Source organism: Protomyctophum parallelum (genome assembly GCF_964188405.1).
Source record: "Protomyctophum parallelum genome assembly, chromosome: 8".
NCBI lineage: Eukaryota > Metazoa > Chordata > Actinopteri > Myctophiformes > Myctophidae > Protomyctophum > Protomyctophum parallelum.
Window position 1 is genome coordinate 38,335,445 of NC_139703.1, and position 17,926 is coordinate 38,353,370.

At 42.4% G+C, this 17,926-nt stretch overlaps 2 protein-coding genes across 2 annotated transcripts; one reads left to right on the forward strand and one right to left on the reverse strand.

Moving 5' to 3' along the window:
- Nucleotides 1–3,161: 3,161 nt before the first annotated feature.
- inpp1 (inositol polyphosphate-1-phosphatase) lies at nucleotides 3,162–12,578 on the reverse strand. Its single transcript, XM_083771315.1, has 6 exons — nucleotides 12,319–12,578; nucleotides 8,420–8,656; nucleotides 7,794–7,854; nucleotides 6,183–6,383; nucleotides 5,632–5,806; nucleotides 3,162–4,825 (listed from the first exon to the last, which is right to left on the reverse strand). Exons 2-6 carry the CDS (start codon nucleotides 8,621–8,623, stop codon nucleotides 4,273–4,275), a joined length of 1,194 nt encoding a protein of 397 aa, XP_083627441.1. The 5' UTR covers nucleotides 8,624–8,656; nucleotides 12,319–12,578; the 3' UTR covers nucleotides 3,162–4,272.
- A 2,281-nt stretch (nucleotides 12,579–14,859) lies between these two features.
- On the forward strand, nucleotides 14,860–17,686 carry LOC310862618 (protein S100-B-like). Its single transcript, XM_083770604.1, has 3 exons — nucleotides 14,860–14,954; nucleotides 16,024–16,191; nucleotides 17,311–17,686. The coding sequence occupies exons 1-3, from the start codon at nucleotides 14,949–14,951 to the stop codon at nucleotides 17,461–17,463; spliced, it is 327 nt and encodes a 108-aa protein (XP_083626730.1). The 5' UTR covers nucleotides 14,860–14,948; the 3' UTR covers nucleotides 17,464–17,686.
- Nucleotides 17,687–17,926: the final 240 nt, after the last annotated feature.

Sequence of the window (17,926 nt, forward strand, 5' to 3'; positions counted from 1 at the left end):
ATATAGAAAAATGAATTTATTGTGTGTACAAATGGACCCTAACAGGTCAAATTGGTTCCATTTGTACACTCTGAGTTACAGACCCATAAGGGTCCATTTGTACACTCTGAGTTACAGACCCATAAGGGTCCATTTGTTTCCCAACTATCATTTAGCTGGGGACCCCCTGGAACTCCCTCAGGGACCCCTGGGGGTCCCCGGACCCCACTTTGGGAACCACTACTGCTCTAAAGATCACTTTAACTTTAATACCATTTGGAAAGAGTATCAAAATGTCAAGAGGTCCTTTTAAGTTCCATCTATCCATTACATGTGGTGTTTTGGTTCAGCATTTAAACTATTCTTAAAATCTAGTCATATTTCCGGGGAATATTTTACTTCTAAAAAAAATTTGATTGGGGGGATTATTGTTTACATGTATCTCTGAAAAGACAGTATGAATCCGAAGCATTTTGATGACAGCTATTTTTCTGATATCGAAGTTTGATGACGGCAGTTATTTTGAAGTTTTGCACTTCTATGCCAGTAGAAATGGAAGGGGGTCGACTGACTTGTACATGATTTGCAAAAAAAAAAAAAAAAGGACTTCGTATCTTGTAATTAAATAAATTAAATTGTTATTTTTGCTTCATTGCCATGGTTAAATGAGAATTATTTGAAATGTTTCCAAAGGTTATTATCATTATCATAATTGGAGAAGCTCTTACTGTATATCAATTGAAGCTAGCCCACTGCATTGACAATATGTGATCGATACACGTATTATTACAGCTTAAGAAATGACCTTGTATGAACCCATTTTGACCTGAGATCAGATTCTAAAAATGTCTTCTACATCCTGACAGTTTTCTGAAAAAGCTATGTTTCTATGTCAGTCGTTCTTCGACTTTTCAAAAATAGCAGACCTACAAGCTCGTAGCGTGCCACTCGGTGGCGCGCTATGAGCTTGTAGATCTGCTGTTTTTCAATAGCTAAAGCATGACATGATGCTAACACCAAAAGGGGTTCCCGCCCAAAATGGGTTAAGGCCTAAAGTTGGAAATGTTCATCTCCATCTGTAATCTGGTTTTCTTAGCAGAGGTGTTGTAAGGCTTTGAACACGGATGACAAGACCAATATTGTTTTTCCATCTCAACGTTGCACACAAACAAATCGTACATTTCGTTTTTGGTGCTGGTCAATGTCAGTGATGTAAATTGTAAAGGGGTTCCAACATTTTAAAAAAATGGTGGAAATGTCTCACATTATAGTAAAATTCTAAGATTTTTCGAGCTTATTTTAAATGATTTCTTGTGGTTTCGAGGTGGTTGTGAGCAGGAGTTTAAAAGTCCACGAACAAAACGATTCTATCAGTCGAAGCTCCGACAGTTCCATTATTTTCTTATTATTATTTTGAACAGAATATGCAAAAGGTATTGCAAAAAATATGACAATCATCAGGGGTTTAATGTGCAGGACACTTAAAAAGAAAAGTACATGTACCATTTTTTTATTAGGAGGGGGGGGGGCTGGGCTGCCTGGATGGCAAAGTAGTTTTTAAATATCACTGTTTAGTTTGGGTTTGTTTCCTCCGCTTTCTCTGATTTTTGAAATAAAAATTATTTCCTATATGTGCAATTTAATTGTTTTGTGATTAATGTACAGGACATGGTTCCTTGTTCTCGGATTAGTTATACTGGTTTTAAACATTATTGCAAAACTATAAACACTTAAACAGATTGTATGCTAGATCTAACTGAGGCCCATTCTGCAAATGTCTCTAAAATCACACCCGTGTGAAGTGAGTGGTGCAACTCCGTGTGGGGGTCCCTGGGGGGGAGGGGGGAGTTCCAGACCCACAGGAACGCTCCCAGGGTGCCGGCTCGATTCCGGCGAGCCGCCCCATGTCCGAAACGGTTGAGAAATGACAGTTACCGTGTGGGGGTCCCTCTACTCAGTCTACTGTACCCTCTACTCAGTAGAGAGGGTACAGTAGAGTCTACTGTACAGGCACACCCGAAATCAACATATATACAGTTAATATGTGTGTTTGTGTGTGTGTTAGGTTGCACACAGGTGGTGAAAAACTATGCTGTTTTCGTGCTCAGACGCACCCAGCCACCCACACATAGCCCTGTAAGGGAGTGGTTGCACCACTCAAAAAATCCTAAAAACAATTCTGTAACACTTGTTTCTATATCAGTGGTTCTCAAACTCTTTCATGTCCTTGACATGAAAAAAAATGGGAACCACCCATTTTGACCTGAGATCAGATTCTAAAAATGTCTGTTTGAAAATGACAGTTTTCTGAAAAAGCTATGTTTCTATTTCAAAATGGGTTAAGCTCAAATAAGCAACTACTACACTTTAAAATAATAATGCCAACGTCTCTTATAAGCAGGTAAACACCTTGATATAGGTCTCCCCAACCCCCCCCCCCCCCCCCCCTTCCCACGGTAGGGTAGGAATAAGGTGAATTAAGTCATGCTTTTTAAGCTCATATCTAAATAATACTTCTCGAGCCTGTAAGCCTGCATTAGGTTCCATAGCTACAAAATGGAAGTTCATATTATTTATTTCTTGTTGCGGTCGTCATGCTGAGCGAAGCTTATACCTATTATGGCTTTTCCATTCTGTGACCTTGTGAACTAACGGTGCTGTGGGTTAATATGGAGAGTTCAAGTTCAGTTCTCTGCGCCTTAAAAGGACTTGTTTTTAGAGATGTGCACTAGAGACTCCTACACCAGAACTAATGTTTCAGCCAAGCAATTTGGACCTGAGGAAGATTCTACAAATGTCTTCTAAATCCTGTCAGTTTTCTGAAAACCCTATGTTTCTGTCAGTCGTTCTCAAACATTTTCATGTCAAGGACCCCAAAAAAATAAATAAAGGGAAGCTCCGCACACTCAGATCTGCGCACAATCAATGTATTTATTTAGCAAGCTTTCGGTCTACTGACCTTCTTCAGGCATTAGACTGATCAGTAGACCGAAAGCTTGCATTAAACTCTGACCCTGGGCGAGTGAATTTTGTGGCCAGCATTCTTGTATTCCTTACAAGCTGTGAGCTTGTAGATCGGCTATTTTCACAATGTAAAAAAATAAATAAATAAACATTTTAAAGTGAAGAAAAACATAAAGCACATTGTTTATTAATGTTCACCTGACCTGGGTCATATATAGACAGTATTTTCAAATAATCTGTATTAATCTCCTTAAAGTACTATGTTTCGCCAGAGTCACGTGGTTTATTATTTACCCAAATACTTTGTGATTGTCTAATTAAAGTTTAGACAATCGCAAAGTATTTGGGTCTATTAAAACCTTTCTTTTGTTAATCAATAAAACACAAATATAATAGTACTGTAAAATATGATCCGTCGACCCATTCTTTCTCACGTTTACAGTAGCAGTACTGCATAGTAAAATGGCACACCTTTGCAGATAATAAAACGTTCATTAAATTAATTGATATAAAAGACCCCTCTATACCTAAAATAGATAACATATCAGCAACAGCTACTTCAGCTTGTGCTCAGTATGTATATATATATATATATACAGTATATATATACTGTATATATACTGTATATATCCAATATATTCATCACTACTAAATGGATTACAGCTAGCAGAGGAAGGAGAAGATGCCGGAGCAGAACGGTCAATTCAAGCCTGTTATTTATTATTCATGACTCTGATAGAGACCGTGTACGTCCAGACCGTGTACGTGTACGTCCAAACGTTAGTCATTTCTTTCTGTACTAGCACCTAAATATAAAAGGCTTGAATTGTCCGTGCTGCGCCAGCGCAGCCCGATCTCACAGAAATACATAGGAATTGCAATTCTGTACATACATACTGTACATAAACGACAAAAAAAAAAACCCAAAATCCGTACATATTATTACACAAAGTCCTACTGTTTTGACCGCGACGGAGACGTGGCTTTCACTAGTTACGGAAGTGCTATTTCATCCGTGGCTGGGTGAGTTCGTGTTTGACATTATTTACTGTTCTGTCCATGTCGGGTTACAACTCGGACGGGGCTGAGTCGGCTCTACCGAACTTCGCAAAAACACTCACCACGGTAACTCGCGGCCACGCCCGGTGGCGTCTTCCTGTGACGCCCGTCATTGTCTATGGGGATGATTTCAGTGTCATATGTACGGATTTTGGGGTTTTCTAGTCGTGTACGTACGGAATTGCAATTCCGTACTTTATCTAGGTATTTCTGTGCTATCGGGGGTTGCCCAGCGTCGTCTCCTCCTCCTGCACTGTGTGGTTACGACGATCACAGCTTGCCTTTCAACCCCGCTAAGACACTGTGGAGTGCCGTGGAGTCCAGATAGGCCACCAGGCCGCCCTGGTTGGCCCAGCGTTCTGCCCCTTTGCTCCCCGCGGCGCCGGGCTGGTGGTAGACCAGCTCCGCCCCCTCCGGTCGCTCTGCGCCGGACGACGCCGCCCGGCGCAGACACTCGCTCAGGTCCACGATGCCGCCCCCTAGGGCCCGGAGGAGCGCGTGCGGCGCGCACGAGTCCCACTTGAAGGTGCTTCCCTCCGAGAGGACGTAGGCGTCGGCCAGGCCCTGGATCACGCACAGGATCTTGTAGCCGGCGCCCGACGCGTACGTTAGCTTGTCCGCGCCGCTGCACAGCGGGGCCAGCGCCGCCTTCACCAGCGGCTTCTCGCTGGAGCTGAGAACCACCGACAGGCCGCCGCCTCCTCCTCCACCACCACCACCGCCGCCTTCTTCTCGGCTCCCGTCACGTCTGTCCGTGGGCCGGGAGACGGAGCAGGCGTTGATGCTTCCACACGACACGCCCCAGAAGTGCTTCCCTCTCCAGCTGTAATCAAGAGGGCCAAATCGATTCAGATTCAGACAAACAAAACATGAATAGTACTGTAAAATCATGTCTGACACATTTTCTTTCTCACGTTTACAATTCCATACAAGTACTGTAGTAAAATGACACAGATGCTTCACCAGTGTAAAAGACCTGAGGCCGATTCTAAAAATGTCTTCTACATCCTGACAGTTTTCTGAAAAAGCTATGTTTCTATGTCAGTCGTTCTTCGATTTTTCAAAAATAGCAGACCTACAAGCTTGTAGATCTGCTATTTTTCAATAGCTAAAGCATAGCATAATGCTAACACCAAAAGGGGTTAAAGCATAACAAAACGTAGTACTGTAAAATCATGTCTGACACATTTTCTTTCTCACGTTTACAATTCCATACAAGTACTGTATTATATAGTAAAAATGACACAGATGCTTCACCGGTGTTAAAGACCTGAGGCCGATTCTACAAATGCTGCAGTTCCCCACATTTTCTCGATTTTTCAAAAATGTTCAAATTGCAGATTTACAAGCTTGCAGCGTGGCACGGAGTGACATGCTATGAGCTTGTATATCTACTATTTTTGAATAGCCAAAGTATAAAATGGTCACAGACGCTTCCTCGGTTTTAAATTGGTTAGAGTGAAACGTTGCCGGGAAAAAAATCCCTATGTTGTATAAATACCCTATGTTGAGGACGCAAACTTGTGATATTAAATGGGTCGTTTCATGTTATCGCTGCAAAATCCACACATTTTCCAATTGTAATCACGTTCACAATCACAACGTCGTCTTTTTCCCCACTTTACTTACCAACCGGTTGCCGGATCCTTGCAGTTGAACGGCTGGTTGATGACGCCCATGACGGGCTCTCCGGTGCTCCTCAGATACACCCCAATCAGAACCAGGGCACAGTGCAGACCCGACGGAGACAGATGGCCTTCAGTCAACACCTCCTCACGGCCTTCAATGTATTGGCTGGTGGCGTCTAAAACACACAAAGACCCACAAAACCACAAAATTAGCCAAAACGTTTTGACAATGTGAGCTTGTAGATCTGCTATTTCTGAACAGCCAATGCTTAACCCATTCTGTACGGGAACCCCTTTTGGTGTTTTAACTAAGCATTATGTTATACTTTAGCTATTGAAAAATAGCAGATCTACAAGCTTGTAGGTCTGCTATATTTGAAAAATCGTAAAAATGCGGTGCATATGAACTTTTTATTTTATTTTTTACGTCGGGCCTAAATGGGTTAACATTCTAATATGAAACGGATGCTTTCCTGGTTTTAACGAGAAAGCAATGAAAAACGAGTTTGCCCGAAAATGAGGATGATTCTATTGCAGCGAAGAGTTTTTTACCAATGGGATCGATCCAGATGCCGATCTCCTCGGGGCTACAGGGCACGTGGAGACCCTGGGGTCCCGTGTCGCTCATCTCTGGGTCCTGGTGGATGGCCCGGGACAGCAGAGACGCCGCCACGTTGTCTCCGTCCAGCACGGTCGCCAGGAGGGCTGCCGTCTCCGCCTCTGTCGCGCACACGGTCACCGTCACACTCTCTCCTAATATGGAGTGCATGTGAGAGAGAGAGAGAGGTTAGCGCGAGAGAGAGAGACATAAGACATATTTATTCAGCTAATACATGTAGCTTTGAACATACAGTGAGTGTGGCACATACCGTACACCGAGGCGTGGAATATATTAAACTAGAAAAAGTGCCCTTCTGGGCACAGGTCTCCACCAGGTTATCCACAGATCCGTGCAGTTAGAGGTAAAAACACTTTTCGGCCAGTTATAGCGCCACCTTGAGGCTGAGTTGAAATTGTTCATGTGGCATTTCGTCCTCGGCCTAGTGGAAATGTGCGTGCACAATTTCACGGAAATCACGCGATGTGTTCATGATTTGCAGCATTTTGTTTGAAACTGAGCACTCCTGTGAACTTTGGAAGCCAATCTTAACCAATCAGGATGGAGTCTGAGAAATCTGAAAGACCCGTTTCGTTGAATGGCTCTAGAGAGACTGTGTACCAATTTGCGTGATGTTTGGACAAAATCTGTAGGTGTACTGTGAAAAAACTTGTTTTGCACAAAGCGGCCTCCTGGTGGCGCTATAACAGGCCGTTCTGGAAAGTTTGGGGCAGAGGTTCATGGTTGGCATCCAGGGAGTGTGTGTGCAAAATTTGGCGTCGACCGGGTTAACGGTGGCTGAGATTAGCTGGTCACGGACGGACGGACACACGGACACACGGACACACGGACGGACGGAGTGCAAAACATACTCTCCCCATGCCTTCGGCTGGTGGAGACAATAAAAGGTTTCTCCTATATAGTCACGAATTCTTCTAATAAGCGATGCTTCTTTAAATGGGCAGCAGCCCATACACAACACCACTATTAATGTTATTGGCCATGCCCATTTTGCTTAATCTAATCTACATTATTAAGTATTATTGACACAGTAACAGCATTTGGTTATAGTTATCTCGACATTTCTGGGATAAGCAAAACAAGTCACTGGGCCAGCTTCAGCCAGGCAGTCACGCAGGCTGTCGTTATATAAATTAGTACAAAAAATTGTTTTTAAATGATGGGGTAAATCACCATCTTGACTTTCATTCACAAGAGCATGATAAACGAGATTGATTGTTTACATTTTGTCATTTCAGCACAAGCATATTCTCCATAGGCCTACTGCCTTTTAGATAAAACAGAAGTTACAGCTTAATCTTCAAAGCAGGCTAGAGGGAACACTAATATAAGACTATAATAATAATATAACTATAATAATATAAGAGGGAACATGTCACTAATATAACTCCCAGTGAACTCAGACCACATGTAGGAAGGAACCTCATCAACCCACCTGTCATTCTAAAGTATTACATAGACCTGAACTTAGATTCTTGACATTCATGCGCAGACTCGTCACTGTCGAGGTGTTTGGAAGTAAGAATGTGTCGTAAAGTAATTACCAAGCCCGTTTTCAAACTTGTTGGACTCCTCTCCTTGTATGAAGTCAGTCATCTCCGGGAACTGAACAGAAACAGAAAGTAGGGCAGGAGATTAATATAAAACCAAAATATGCTTAAAACTTTAAATGCCACTTTTGTTAACCAATTCCACTCCCAGCATCCCTATTCTGGGGGGACGATCGACAAGCTCACAACGCGCTGCGTTGCAATGCATTGTGAGCTTGTAGATCTGATATCCCTGCCGCATCTATTCGTGTAGAGTAAAATAAGAGCGTACCAAAATGCGCTCTTCACAGATGAGTTTTATCAAGAATAGAGGGTTTAAATGGTGTCGAATTTACAGCTCAACAAAAGCTAATTCATCCTAGTGTATATGATGGATGACAATTTCACCATAAATTAAAATCTCCACTTTTTTTTATCGCGCTAATAACGATTATCGTCCGACTCCCATCCCTACCCCGGAGCCCACTTTGTGAACCAGTGTATATAAAAACTATGGCATTCCGACGCTCCTCCATTCCGACTATGTGACTTCCGTGTGCGGTTAGGGTTAGCGTTAGGGACAGGGTTTGTAAAAACGGGGGCGAGTCGGAATGGCGGCGTGTGAACCTATTAAAGACTACCTGGGCTCCGACGTCGTGGCGGATCATCTCCTGGATCACCACGTCGGCGAGCGTCTTGAAGTCCTGGACAAACTTCTTGTTCTTGTCGTCTCCGGTTTTCTCCTGGACCAGGAGCTGGAACAGGAGCTCCTCCTGTCTGCAGACGCGCGCCACGTTGGCGGCCTTCTCGGCCACGCGGAGCAGCAGCCGCAGTACCTCCGCCATGAGAGAGGAGGTAGGATGAGAGAGAGGAGGGGGCTGGATAGGTAGAGAGAGAGAGAGACAGAGATAAGACGGATTGATTTATTGAAGGTCAGAGATAAAATAGGGTACATTTTGCATCCCAAAACAGCGGGGCTGGAGAGCAAAGGTCTGTCCAGCAGAAGTTGGATGTCGGGGTTTTGTGGCAACATCAACTGTCAGGCTGATGAAGGACCTTGGCATCAGCGGACAAGTCCTACGTCGGGCCATCAAGGAGCTAGTGGAGTAGCCAGTGGCTCTGGCTGAAAAGGAAAGACCCTAGCTGGTCTCCCAAATAAGCAGGCTGAAAGTAGGACCCCACTTGACAACCCCTGTGAAGTGTCTGTCCAGCTGTCTCGACATCGCAGTGCTCAAGTCTTCGATCCTTAGGTATGCGGTCAAGTGCAAGCCTGGCTCAGGGAGTAGGACGCCCCTGCCTTGCAGAGTCCCTAGGCACGTCCTGTGTTTTCGAAATCATGCATTCCAAAAAGCAGTTTATAGTTAATAAAACAACGACCTCTGCATCCACGGGATGCACTACTGTACTGTTTTTTTTTTTCATTCTAGTTTATTTTGCTAGCTTTAGTTATAATAATCATTTATTCTTCTGTTTTCTACATGAATATAACTGCATTATAACCATATAAAATGAAATGGGAGTTAAATGTTGCAATTTGTAAAAATGGCAAAATATGACTCCTAACGACGTTGAAGTGGGACTCGTAAAATGTCCCTGGGACTCATCTAAAAGACCATCCCTGCATCCTGGGACTCATTACATTGTAAATCTATTTACATCACTGGAAGGTACAGTGGTACAAAGGCCTTGTTTCTATAGAGGGTATGTGGCGCGTGACATCATCATCAAACCCGGAAGTTATGCAGGAATGCCTACTGAGTGGCAAAAAAACGACTTTCTGGCCTTCACAGCCCAGACATCCAAACAGAAAAGTCCTATCTGATTGCATTAAACAACGTTAAACAATGTTAAACTCACTTTGCCAGTTTGCCTGTTGCTTTGCCACTCGATGTGCCATTCACTTTAAGCATGCGCATATTGTGCTCGTGTGTATTCAATTCATAGAGACATTTTGAAGACAAGAACGATAACATACAATAATATGCAAAACATTAGCCATGGTTCACATGACGCTAGTACAGTACAGTACAGTACAGTACAGTACATGAACATGATAATTCATCAACAGTCATGTTCCAGGTCTAGCAAAACATCATATATAGGTTACTAGTTAGTAGCAGCCACAATTTGCAACACTGGATCTTTTTTAAATATGTGAATAGAGTTGTAATACCACAGCCCATACTGTAACTACATACAAACAGTAGTCACATAAACGACGTTAAACCCATTTTGGTGTTAGCATCATGTTATGCTTTAGCTATTCAAAAATAGCAGATCTACAAGCTCATAGCGCGCCACCGAGTGGCGCGCTACGAGCTTGTAGGTCTGCTATTTTTTTTTAATCGAAGAACGACTGACACAGAAACATAGCTTTTTCAGAAAACTGTCAGGATGTAGAAGACATTTTTAGAATCTGATCTCAGGTCAAAATGGCAACGTTGCAGCTTGAATTATCCTCCTTCCTCTTTCTTAAATGTTGTTTTTTTTGGCGGCTTTCGCCTTTATTTTTTATATATATTTTTTTTATAGAGGGACAGACAGTAGGCTGACAGGAAATGGGAAGAGAGACGGGGGGTTAAGGCCGTCGGGATCGGGAGTCGAACCCGCGGCACACTGCCAGACTGGATACCACCAGCCAAGGTGCCTGGACCGCTGAGCCACGGCCCAGACCCTCCTTCCTTCCTCTTTCTAACATGTCTATCCACTGACACCACTCTGTAGACATGTTATGAGCACTGACACCACTCTGTAGACATGTTATGAGCACTGACACCACTCTGTAGACATGTTATGAGCACTGACCCCACTCTGTAGACATGTTATGAGCACTGACACCACTCTGTAGACATGTTATGAGCACTGACACCACTCTGTAGACATGTTATGAGCACTGACCCCACTCTGTAGACATGTTATGAGCACTGACACCACTCTGTAGACATGTTATGAGCACTGACCCCACTCTGTATAGTAGACATGTTATGAGCACTGACACCACTCTGTAGACATGTTATGAGCACTGACACCACTCTGTAGACATGTTATGAGCACTGACACCACTCTGTAGACATGTTATGAGCACTGACACCACTCTGTATAGTAGACATGTTATGAGCACTGACACCACTCTGTATAGTAGACATGTTATGAGCACTGACACCACTCTGTAGACATGTTATGAGCACTGACACCACTCTGTATAGTAGACATGTTATGAGCACTGACCCCACTCTGTATAGTAGACATGTTATGAGCACTGACACCACTCTGTATAGTAGACATGTTATGAGCACTGACCCCACTCTGTAGACATGTTATGAGCACTGACACCACTCTGTATAGTAGACATGTTATGAGCACTGACACCACTCTGTATAGTAGACATGTTATGAGCACTGACACCACTCTGTAGACATGTTATGAGCACTGACACCACTCTGTATAGTAGACATGTTATGAGCACTGACCCCACTCTGTATAGTAGACATGTTATGAGCACTGACACCACTCTGTATAGTAGACATGTTATGAGCACTGACCCCACTCTGTAGACATGTTATGAGCACTGACACCACTCTGTAGACATGTTATGAGCACTGACACCACTCTGTATAGTAGACATGTTATGAGCACTGACACCACTCTGTATAGTAGACATGTTATGAGCACTGACACCACTCTGTAATAGACATGTGAGCTACTCTCTGTCAAGATATTCCGGTGAATGCAGGCGATATATTTCTTTCTTTTTTTGTGTTGGGAGTTTGGAAGCGCTCAATCTATCGACAGCCCTGCAACTAGTGTATACCACCTGTTTTCTAAATTGCATAGCAGGAGAAGGGTATTGAAAATGAGCACTTCCAAACTCACAAAACACAAAATAATCACCTGCATGGAATCTCTTGACATGCTATACAAGTCATACATGTCTATGGTGGATTTTTATGAAACAAAACCTTTGTAGATAGAGAGGATAATTCAAGCTTTTCGTACAGCTGAGCTGCAATGTTGGTGAGTTTTAACATGGTTTAATACAATCAGATAGGACTTATCTGTGTGTCTCACACACACACACACACACACACACACACACACACACACACACACACACACACACACAGGAAAGAAGAGTGAGAGACACAGACACAGATTGACATTAATTCTAAGGTATTAGGCACCCTGGCCTGATCTAATTATAGCATCAGAAACGAAAATAGGCCATTTCTGAGGCCAAAGGATGTTGGAGAGAAATGGCCTACAATTGGGTCAGCACTCAGCAAATTGCTAATGTAGTCTAACAGGTATTATTACTTGAATCAACCTTATTTCGTGCCAGTTTGTACTGATGATGACATAATAAATTATAATACATTTAATCCTATATAATGGGGAAAACAACGCCATTGATTGATTGATTGATTGATAATCAATCATGACGGTCTAACTATACCTAAACATGATGAAAAGAACAGGGTGGCTTTGGCCGTAAAAAATCTTTATGGAAATATTGGACAAAAATATGTAAAACTCTTCTTACCCCGAAAAGCTACTGCAGTGTAGGTGACGGCGGATCCGTTCTCTGTTCCTGGTGTGTGTGTGTGTGTGTGTGTGTGTGTGTGTGTGTGTGTGTGTGTGTGTGAAGCGGCGTTTCCTCAATCCCAGCCGCACAGAAAGCAAGCAGAAGACGCGGACAGTATTAAAACACCGCTGTTGTACAGTGTAAATACATACAGTGATAAATATGTTGATGTCAATCCATTTAGGCAAAACCTAACCTAAACCTGCTGTCCGTTCTGGTTTCATGACGTCACAGTGAGTTTCCTATTCGGAACTGGGCGTTACGTTGTAAGTTCGAGGGAGGAAGGGGGCGGGTCTTTCTTAAAGGTACAGACGCCTGCTGTACACGTCACCAAAACGTGACAACAAACAAGTTGTTCTTCATTGATAAAATCATCAGTGCCCTAGGCTAGAGGGAAGGGACATTTATAGTCCCCTGGGTGACAAGGAAGGGACACCCTGTTTCTGTCATTGATTCTCAAGCTTAATCCATTTCAAACACATGATTATAATAAAAAAATCTATCAAGTGGTCCCAAAATATTAAAATATTACATGACACCACAAAAACAAATAATATACAGAAATGACGAAGATCTGGAAAGTATATTAATGTTTGCAGTCAATACTTGGGCTGGGCTACTTTTGAACAAATTATTTCATCAATGGGGCGTGGCAGGTGATCAGCATGCGGCACTGTTGAGGTGTTTGTTATGGAAGCCTGTTTGCTTTGAGCCGTAAGGTAATTTTCTTATTGTTGAGTCTAGTGTCTTACACCTTCCTCTTGACAATACAAGTTATACAAGATTATCTGTGTGGTTCAGCTCGGGCCAGTTGGCTGTTCGCAGTTAAGCACATAGTAATACCATGGTCAGTACGCCAATTAAAGCCCAACACACACCGGGTGCGCAGCGACGCGGCACAGGCGTTGCCGCGCGGCAACACTTGGAAAATAGAACAGTGGCGTATCGGAGCGTCAGGCGAGGCGTGAACGCGCGTCGGACGCCACCGGTGTGCGATAGGTTCATTGAAAATAACGGAGGCGGCTGTTTTGACATGCGGCGTTCGCAGACGGTGTGTGAAGCCCTTAAGCCTACTACTATTTGGCTCTGTGGGCCAGCTGGAAAGAAAATCAGCATCTCCATAAAGCTTGTCAACATACGGAAGCACAAAGTGCTCAACAGGTTCTCCAGTGGCGTGCACAGATAGACACTAGGGGGTGCTAGAGCACCCCCTGCCCTTTTGGCAATTTTGCTCTTAAAAATAAATAAAAAATAAATAACGTTTTATTTATTTTCTTAATTTGTAGTGTGGACCATGGTGACATTGATCAAATCTTGATAAAAAACGCTTCTACTATATTATTTAGGCCCCCACAATGTAAAGCTATGTTTCTATGTCAGTGGTTCTTCGATAACAGACCTACAAGCTCGTAGCGCGCCACTCGGTGGTGCGCTATGAGCTTGTAGATCTGCTATTTTTCAATAGCTAAAGCACCAAAATGGGTTCCCGCCCCAAAATGCGCTGAACAAGGTGCCCTTTTTTTCACTTGAGCACCTGCCCCTCTAAATGTCTGTGCACGCCACTGAGGTTCTCCATATATTATGTATTATGTCTGAATCATATAAGTATGCTTGAGTCATAATGATGTGTTGGTCTGTGGTCTGTCCATCTGTCCACCCCACCCTCCCATTAGTCAATGTTAATATAGGATGTATTTGAAAGTGTTATTGTTTGGTTTGAATTGCTCAACAACAAAACCTTCTGGAAAGAAATGTATTAAGCTAGGACCCAAAGCCTTTCGTCCAATCAGGATAGAGTCAAAAACGAAACCTAAGGTTTTTTGACCCCCAGGGGTTAACTGGGGACAGGGAGGAACTCCTTATATGGTCAGCACACTCTAGAGAGGATTATCACAACAAAACAAAAAAATAAGTGATATTTGAATTAAGTGAAATCACTGAATATACCTTTAACATTTAGATTGATGGATCCTGCACCATGTGTGCACTGCAAACCTTTATGAAATTCCATGGAACCATTACGAGGAACACACTTTCTAATTTTATGGCACCCCCGTGGACCATTTTTGATGTACTTTTTCTACTGGCCATTAGGCCAGTATCGAGTTCCTCAGTTATGGCCATGCGTTTATGTGGCAGGCCAATGCACACTTTGTCTTAAATTAATTGACTCACAGATATTACTTATAGCTATTGTCTGATATCGCTGGTTTATTGTTAACAAGAACACAGTGAAATAGTAGTGGGCTATACGTTTAGAATGTAGTATACATTGCATTAGGCAAGACACAAACGCAGAAACCTGACCCTGCAGCAAAAGTGACAAGATTTTTAAAAGCAAATTGTGGGTTTCCGTCCTATTATCACTGGCGTCCACGGTCCATTAGGCGCCATGCATACTCTATGCATCACAGTGCTTTGGTGTGGTTGATCAATAGAGTTTAATGTTGACAGCACTGGGCGAGGCCTGAAGGAAACAAACTCCTGCTGCTAGATAACTGCTCCTTACTCCTCACTGCAACACTGCCATACACACACCACCGGTACCGTTACACGCAAGGAAGAGGCGTCCGTCTGTCCAACTTCAGATGAAGGTAAACAACACATTATTGTCTCTAATGCAGTGGTTTACAACCTCAAGGTTTAATATTTATTTGGCATTTGAGCCAAATTAATTAAATTTCTTCGTCGTTTGATACAATTTTGTCCACAATTATTGCAGGCTGTATTGATGTGGTACTATTAGATAACAGGCAAATGTTGATCAAAAATAACAATTCTACATTCTCTAATTGTGTAGACTGTACACATGTTGTAAATTAAGTAATGCAGATGTTAATCAATAATTTAACTCTTGAGGGCTAGCATGAAATGAAACCAGAATAGTTTTACGCCAGTTAACTTATCTATTAAAGGGACCATTTGGTTACCAACTCTCCACATTTTTGTTGGGGACCACTGGTTGAAAACGACTGCTCTAATGCATTGTGCTTATAGTGTATACCTGGTTTTCTTTTTATACTTTTTGCAGGATCGTATACAATCCATTTCTCCCATAATATCTCACAGGTTTTATTCACTTGTTTAATTTATCCTGCATCATTGTTTATGTATACTTTTTAAGACATTATACAAACAGAAATTGCCTATACCTGTTGAGTTGACAATCTGTTCTTCTATGATCATATACCTTTTTGCTGTTGGTATCTGATCTGATAGTATCTGCCTATTACAAATGTACTATACATTGCATGTATTATGTTTAAAAAAGGCTTCAAATGCTCAGTTATCAAGGGTGAAAGAACTGCATGTCTATTTGATCTATTCGCTCCAGAAATAGCAGATCTATAGCTATTTCTGTTGTAAGTGTGATGAAGTATGGGTTAAGATATGCTGACTTGGCCCAGGCGGTGGCGTAACCGTCTGGGCACCCGACTGGTAATCCAGTCGCAGTGTGCCGCGGGTTCGACTCCCGAGCCCGACACGGCATGTCTTCCCCATCTCTCTCCCGTTTCCTGTCAGCCTACTGTCTGTCCCTTCAAAAAACCAATAAAAGGCGTAAGCCGCAAAAATATATATATAAAAAAAAAGAAAGATATGCTGACTTGTATGATCGGATGTATACATTGTGTGTGATTTGTTTTCTTTCTTTGCTTTTCACAGAAGTCAGAAAAAGGTCAGAAGTCGACGGCTTGTGCCGGTATGTCCGACCTGGAGAGTTCTATGATCACCGTGATCCGCGTGTTCCACAAATACACGGGTCACAAGTGCAAGCTGAAGAAAGCAGAGCTGAAGGATCTCATTAACAATGAAATGAGTCTCTTCATAAAGGTAAGGATCTCATCAACAATGAAATGAGTCTCTTCATAAAGGTAAGGATCTCATCAACAATGAAATGAGTCTCTTCATAAAGGTAAGGATCTCATTAACAATGAAATGAGTCTCTTCATAAAGGTAAGGATCTCATTAACAATGAAATGAGTCTCTTCATAAAGGTAAGGATCTCATTAACAATGAAATGAGTCTCTTCATAAAGGTAAAGATCTCATCAACAATGAAATGAGTCTCTTCATAAAGGTAAAGATCTCATCAACAATGAAATGAGTCTCTTCATAAAGGTAAAGATCTCATTAACAATGAAATGAGTCTCTTCATAAAGGTAAGGATCTCATCAACAATGAAATGAGTCTCTTCATAAAGGTAAGGATCTCATTAACAATGAAATGAGTCTCTTCATAAAGGTAAAGATCTCATCAACAATGAAATTAGTCTCTTCATAAAGGTAAAGATCTCATTAACAATGAAATGAGTCTCTTCATAAAGGTAAGGATCTCATCAACAATGAAATGAGTCTCTTCATAAAGGTAAGGATCTCATTAACAATGAAATGAGTCTCTTCATAAAGGTAAGGATCTCATTAACAATGAAATGAGTCTCTTCATAAAGGTAAGGATCTCATTAACAATGAAATTAGTCTCTTCATAAAGGTAAGGATCTCATCAACAATGAAATAAGTCTCTTCATAAAGGTAAGGATCTCATTAACAATGAAATTAGTCTCTTCATAAAGGTAAAGATCTCATCAACAATGAAATGAGTCTCTTCATAAAGGTAAGGATCTCATCAACAATGAAATGAGTCTTTTCATAAAGGTAAAGATCTGAGCTGTGGCTCAGGAGGTAGAGCAGGTCATCCAATGATCCGTGGGTCGGAGGTTCGAATCCCGGCTCCTCCTCCTGTCCACATGTCGAAGTGTCCTTGGGCAAGACACTGAACCCTACATTGCCTCCAATGAGTCGGTCGGTGTGAGCTTGCCACCATTGGTGTGTGAATGTGGGAAGTGAGGACGCTGGCGTCGACTGTTCGCCGCTTCACCTCCCAATGTATGAATGAATGTAAAGCGCTATAAAATGCAATTCATGAAGTGCTTTTTTATAATTATCCCGAACAGAAAATCCAAGACAAGGAGACCCTGGACGAGCTCTTCGCCGACCTGGACCAGAACGGAGACCTGGAGATCGACTTCCAAGAGTTTGTCGCTCTGATCGCCATGGTGACCACAGCATGCCACGCCCTGTTTCCCCCCCATTACCATCCCGATTAGTGATGCCATGTACAGTATGCATTAATACACATCACGTCAATTATTATGCACGCACAGTCGCACACACACACACGCACGCACGCGCACGCACGCACGCACACACGCGCACACACACACACACACACACACACACACACACACACACACACACACACACACACACACACACACAGCTAGAACATTATTAGGCTTTTATTGGATGCAATGCGGCTTGAATGTACAAAATGGATTGGAATGGACAATGTAATTTAATTTTGCCATGTTTACTTTTTCTACTGTGAAGCACTTTGGTCAATTCCGGTTGTGTGAAATGTGCTATATAAATACAGGTTGGTTTGGTTTGATTTGAATGGTCATCTTTGCATAAGATAATACAATTGACAATAAAATGTATCATAATTATGCAACATAATTATGACTATAATGTTTCTACGCTCCACTGTTGCTTCATTGTGCCTCATTG